At 35.6% G+C, this 6,215-nt stretch overlaps 1 protein-coding gene across 1 annotated transcript; it reads left to right on the top strand.

Moving 5' to 3' along the window:
* Positions 1-2,350: 2,350 nt before the first annotated feature.
* LOC110777748 (ras-related protein Rab11B) lies at positions 2,351-5,138 on the top strand. Its single transcript, XM_021982334.2, has 2 exons — positions 2,351-3,088; positions 4,386-5,138. Exons 1-2 carry the CDS (start codon positions 2,871-2,873, stop codon positions 4,810-4,812), a joined length of 645 nt encoding a protein of 214 aa, XP_021838026.1. The 5' UTR covers positions 2,351-2,870; the 3' UTR covers positions 4,813-5,138.
* Positions 5,139-6,215: the final 1,077 nt, after the last annotated feature.

Here is a 6,215-nt window from a genome sequence, read left to right as displayed (position 1 = left end):
CAAGGGAGAGGGAGAAAGAAAAGTGACATGAGAGGGGAAAGAAAGAAGAGAGATAGCGAGTTTGAGGGTTTGTGAGTTTTAATGGAGTGGAGATTTAATGAATTGTGAAGGAGTATTTATCGGTTTCGTATCATAGGTGGACTAGGATTAGGAATATTAAAGTTGGGCTTGCACAATGATTGGACTTGAATTAAAAGGGTTGTTGAATTATTTGTTTGGACTCACAATAGGAATTGGACTGAACTTAGAATAATTCAAACTATTTTTGATTTTCAAAACCCAATTAAAATCTCAACTGAAATTAAATTCATTTTATCCCTAATTAAAAATAATAAATATAATTAAAAATAATAAATATTTTTAATTAATAAAATACATTTAAATAAATATTTAAATGTGACTTTAATTTATAAAAAAATAATAAAAAACTTTATAAATATAATTGGATATATTTATAATTACTTAAAAATAAGAGGTATTACACGATAGCACAACAAACAAAGATAAGTCTACCTGAAAATCTGAAATAGGGACCGCCGATAGCCAATCAGAGGCGTGGTGTCCTTTTTGTGATTTCCATAGCGCCAGCTCTCGAGGTGTTAAGTTAAAAGCGGATTCGGAATTTTTTAGTAACCCATGTGAAATATATATCTGCTAGTTTCTTCATGAGATTGGGACATCGATCTCATTAGGATTACTCAAAATGTCAGTTCCCATTGTCTTATTAAACACATTCAAGTTATCGTCGAAGATGGGACCTAATGATGTGACACCCGTATGCGGAAGAAGCTTTGTCCGCAAGTAGTCAGTAGACTGCAAACGTGAATCCAGAAAAGCATAATTCAGAAAATCACATGCAGAATAAATTCCAAGCTCCCCAAATGTGAAGGGTAAGGTGGCAAGTCTTCATTACCAAGTGCCAAACCCTGCCCAGAAGCAACAACAATACGCTCCAAGGAAGAACGCAACGCCTTGTCAAAAGTGAGTTGGGCCGACTCGAAGACACGACGTATTATTATTATTATTATTATTGTTATTATTATTATTATTATATAACTAATTATTTACTATAAATTTGTAAATAATTACTATAATTTATTATTTATTTTTATTATTTAGTATTAATTATTAATTATTTATCATTAATTAGTTATTCTTTATTACTCCGTATTTATTGCTTATTATTTATTACTTTTTATTTATTTCAATTCAGTAATATTCAATTCAGTTAAGTTAAGTTAAGTTCAGGAGCATTCAGTTCAGTTCTGTTCAAATCAAAAAAAAAAAGTCTAAGTGGTTTGTTTTTGCCATGTATGCAAAGCATATTAATTTTATTTTTGTTTTGTTTTAAGTGAGATGAATGGTAACGGGTCCCACATATGAACATTTGTACTCCCTCTGTCCCGGAATACTAGCACCACTTTCCTTATAAAGTCGTCCCGGATTACTTGCACAGTATTTATAAATGGTAAACTTTTATTAATATTATATCAACTACTCTCTTCACATGTTATTTTGTGGTCTCATGCACCCTACCCCATACCCCCTTACTCCCTTTAAAAGTTGACACATATCCCTATCTATATTAAAAAAATACCCCACTATTAACTAACATCTAATTAATAATAAGTCAATTATTTTGCATTAAACTATGTGCCGGTCAAACCGGTTCAAGTATTCCGAGATGGAGAGAGTATGAGTTTGTCTATTGTTGGTAGAAGGTTCATTACAATCAAGGTTTGTATAATAATGACGTGGCATGAAACAAACCTCATTGAACTCTATTCTATTGCTACTGCCCTTAGAAATTACTCCCTCCGTATTTATTTAGGGGATACACTTGGTCGGGCACGGGTATTAAGAAGAAGAATTGAATGAAATAAAATAATAAAGCAAGTGGGTTTGGGTAGATATTTTAATAAGTAAATAAGTGGGGACCATGTCATTTTGGGGGGTGGGAGGTGGGGTGGGCTTATGAAATTATTTGTTTAATAGGATGGTGGGTCATAGGGTAAATTAAATGTACGGAGTATTATTTAATTAGATGGTGAGGTTGATAAGTTACTAAAAATGACAAGTGTATCTCTTAAATAAATACGGCCGAAAAAAACAAGTGTATCTCTTAAATAAATACGGAGGGAGTAGCTGCATTTACTAAATGGACCTCGACGCACCTTGGTCAGTTTACTAAAAGCCTTTGAGTCTTTGACCCAATGCAACTCAAACTTCTCTTGTTTAAATTGAACCAAGCTCACCCTGACCTCGCCGTGGAACATGCGCACAATTTTTTCAATAGTTCACACGTACTTTATACATATATGTTAAAGCTATGAGTCTATGACCTAGTGATTAACGAGGCCCTGTTAAGGGTATGTCCCAGATTTGAGTACCTTCCCCATATTTAAAATTAATATCGCGATTGCAACTATTTTTTTTTTTAGAAAAACGTACTCTCTTGGTTTAGATTTTCAAATTAGCTACACAGTCCATTTTGGTAATTGGTTAGCCACATTCGACCGTTTTATTATTTGATGAGTACACATATAATTCACATTTCTCTCTCCTCCAAATAATTGAATCCCCTCATCTCCCTCCTCTTCTTCTCTTCTCGTTTCTCCCTTTTGCACTACACCTTCCACCGCCTTCCTTTCTGTCTCTCCTTTAATTTTCCAGATTTGCATCAATTTCGAGGGACCTCCTTCTTCACAAGATCCAACCAACCTCAACACTCCCCCATTTACTCTCACTCTTCTCTCTGCTCATTCTCCAATCAACCCTAATTTGTTTTTCAGATCCACTGCACAAAATTCCTCTTTCTTTTGCTCTGTCAATTTCTGATCCAAATTCAATTTTTCTATTAAAGAACAACAATGGGGTATCGAGCAGATGATGATTATGATTACTTGTTCAAAGTGGTGTTGATTGGTGATTCCGGCGTCGGAAAATCTAACCTTCTTTCTCGATTTACTCGTAATGAGTTTAGCCTCGAGTCTAAATCCACCATTGGGGTTGAGTTCGCCACGAGGAGTATTCGGGTTGATGAAAAGGTCGTCAAAGCTCAAATTTGGGACACCGCCGGCCAAGAAAGGTATATTTCTCTCTCCTCTTTTTCTGATTTATTCTTTATCTAGATCGGCATTTTGATTAAAAAAATACATTGTTAGGATTTTGATTTTCGGGTTTAATTTTGCTTGGATCTGGCGCATTATAATGGGGTTTTAATCGAGCAGTTTGTTGAATTGTTGATTCTGATAGACTATGGATCTTGGTAATTTAGGTTAAATTCTTGGTTTTCTGATGTTAAATTTTAGTATTTGATTGGAGCATTGTGTTTGTGGAAGGACTTTTGCACCGGAAAGTTTTAATTGAAGATGCTGATAGAATGAGGTTGGAGAAATAGGGGAAGAATTATGAGCATTCTTGAGTAGTTACTGTTGCATCTATTTGATGGATATTTTGTGATAATAGATTAGAGGATTGGTTTGATTGTAAAACCAAATACGAAGAGGCGGCTCAGTATTGGTGGTTCTGATCTAAACCTTGGAAATCTTAATTTGCAAATTTGCTTTTGTCGTGTTTATTCAATCTATAATGGACTAATACGAAGTACTACATAGTTGATCGTTATGGTAAATATGCTGATTGTTAATCGACCTCAGAGTCTTAATTTTGGTTTATTTGGCATATTTTTGTTATTTAATATATACTTCATATACTCTTCAGCATTTAGTTACTTGAAAAAATGGAAAAGGTATTGGTTGTCAATAATGTTATCCTTATATATTGTTCTTGGTTTTACTACAAGATTCAAAATTTCTGTAAGCGGTCAATAGTTGCTTAGTTAAGCATTTCAATAGATTGTATGCATTAGCAGGTACAGAGATTTCCAGGTGTGGTTTTGATTTATGGATGATTGGCCTTTTACTCTGGGATGCTAGAGAATCCTGTGTCTGTTGGTAATGAAAATGTAAAAGATCCTCATTTAGGAGAAAATTAATAAACAGAACGAAAGTGGATGGAGTCTTTCCTAACATATGGAATTCCCATTCTTTGCTTCTGCCTTGGAATGTCAAGATTAAGCCAGTGCGTATCCATGCTTTTCCTCCCACAACTTGCACACGTGACGCTGTTTAACTGAATTCTTTGAACTGTTGTTACATTAAGTGGAAGAGAAATAGTAAATCAGAGAAATATCTAATTATAACCAATTGGTCTAGGCTAAATCCCTATCAGTTTTTGTTATTTTTATTAGCTGTGGTTTTTCTGTAGTCATCTGACTGCACAGGGCATCATGTTCAACTGTTGTGTTATATGTTCTGTTATTACTTTTTAGACATTTTTGCACAAGTTAAACACACATCTTATCTGAATGCTGTGTTCGTTAGGTACCGTGCAATCACAAGTGCTTATTACCGTGGGGCTGTTGGTGCATTGCTTGTCTATGATAGCACTCGTCACGTTACGTTTGAGAATGTAGAGAGATGGTTGAAGGAGCTTAGAGACCATACAGATTCTAACATCGTAATCATGCTTGTGGGTAATAAAGCAGATTTACGGCATTTGAGGGCTGTTTCAACAGAAGACGCACAAACATTTGCTGAGAAAGAAAAAACATTCTTCATGGAAACATCTGCCCTAGAATCGTTGAATGTTGAAAATGCTTTCACAGAGGTGCTTACTCAAATATATCGAGTTGTCTGCAGAAAAGCTCTTGAGGCTGGGGATGACCCTGCTGCTGTGCCCAAGGGACAAACCATTAATGTGAAGGATGATGTATCAGCAGTGAAAAAAGTTGGATGCTGTTCAACATAGGTGTGAGAGTCTATTGATTTGAGGATGGTAAAGCTGTGTAATATTGGGCACAGCAGCAGGGTCTTATGATATCTAGTTCCATGTTTTCTTCAGCTCAATCGTCTTCTTTGATCGGATGTGATATGAGGTGGACCTTATTTCTGCTTCCATCTTACCTTAACAACAAGATCTTTCTCATATGGAAGCTGTACTTTGGCTTCAATATTTTCATTTCATGATTTAATGTAATATCTGAAGATTGGAGCGGTTAATATTACTTTAAGTGTATTCTATTCTATTAGCCCTGTGTAAACTTGGATATTTTTTTATATTGTCATTTTTTTTCAGACTTGGTTGTCATGCTTCTGTATTATTTTATCCTACCCCTTTTAAAAGCAAGAAGTGCCTTCTAAACTTTCCTTAAGAATAGTGGAATTACCCCCACACCCTTAAATTCCTTCATGATTTACAGCCCTGCCATTCCCTTTTCGTTGGCCAACTGTCTTCGTCCCCCCTTCCTGTCTTCGTCCACCTGTGTGTCCTTCTACTTCCCCCTCCTCCGCAATGGCGTTACTTCCGTTACTTCTCAATTTTTCCAAATTTTATCAGCTCCTCTATCTTCTCTCTCTCTCCTTCGCCTATTACCTATCAATAATAATCTCAATACAGCAAACCCTAAATCCCTAATTTTGGGATTTCAATGAATCAGAGGAATCACAAGATTCCAAGCAGTGCCTTAAGGTAGCCACCCCTCTTTCTTTGTATTCGTGTGGCTGATTTCAATTTCCTCGACATGCCATTGGTGCCTCCACCCTCCTCTTCATCGCGGTCGTCCTTCCGCCATCTTCTCTCCTACCTATCTTCTGCAATCTACTGATAAATGCGAGTATCCAACTTCATTTTAATCCGATCTGCAGCTCTCCATCGTCGTCTCTAGCAAGCTCTCCAAATAATACCTTCGAGGATTCATATGCAATGCCCAGATTCAGAAAATTAGTTGACCTGCAACAATGGTGTTATTTGTTGAGAAATAGGTATTTGTTGAGAAATAGGTCATTTTCTTGATTCGTAGAAGCATAAAATTTTCCTTCAATGTTTAAATCGTAGGCTTACTCATTTAGTTGTAGCTGAATCCATAACTCCCATGTACTTTACTGATATTGGCTTGCATAATTCGTTCATAGTTAGTGTCAATGGTACTTATACAGTTGATGTAGTTGAAGTATTAGATTATGGATGTTTATGTTTATTACCTAATATTTATTGTTACTTGATTTAAATTGGAATTTTTGTAGGTGTTTGTGAAATATGAGTATTCTGGTGAAACATTGCCTGATTTTTGGGCGATCTTGGGGTTTTTAGTTGATTGCTTAAATATATCTCTGCTCTGGAACGCTCAAGCACTGACATCATCCGAATTTGGT

This window comes from Spinacia oleracea, chromosome 4 (assembly GCF_020520425.1).
Source record: "Spinacia oleracea cultivar Varoflay chromosome 4, BTI_SOV_V1, whole genome shotgun sequence".
In the NCBI taxonomy this organism is placed as follows: domain Eukaryota; kingdom Viridiplantae; phylum Streptophyta; class Magnoliopsida; order Caryophyllales; family Amaranthaceae; genus Spinacia; species Spinacia oleracea.
Note: the sequence above shows the minus strand (reverse complement) of the source record. Positions and strands in the feature narration are given on the sequence as shown.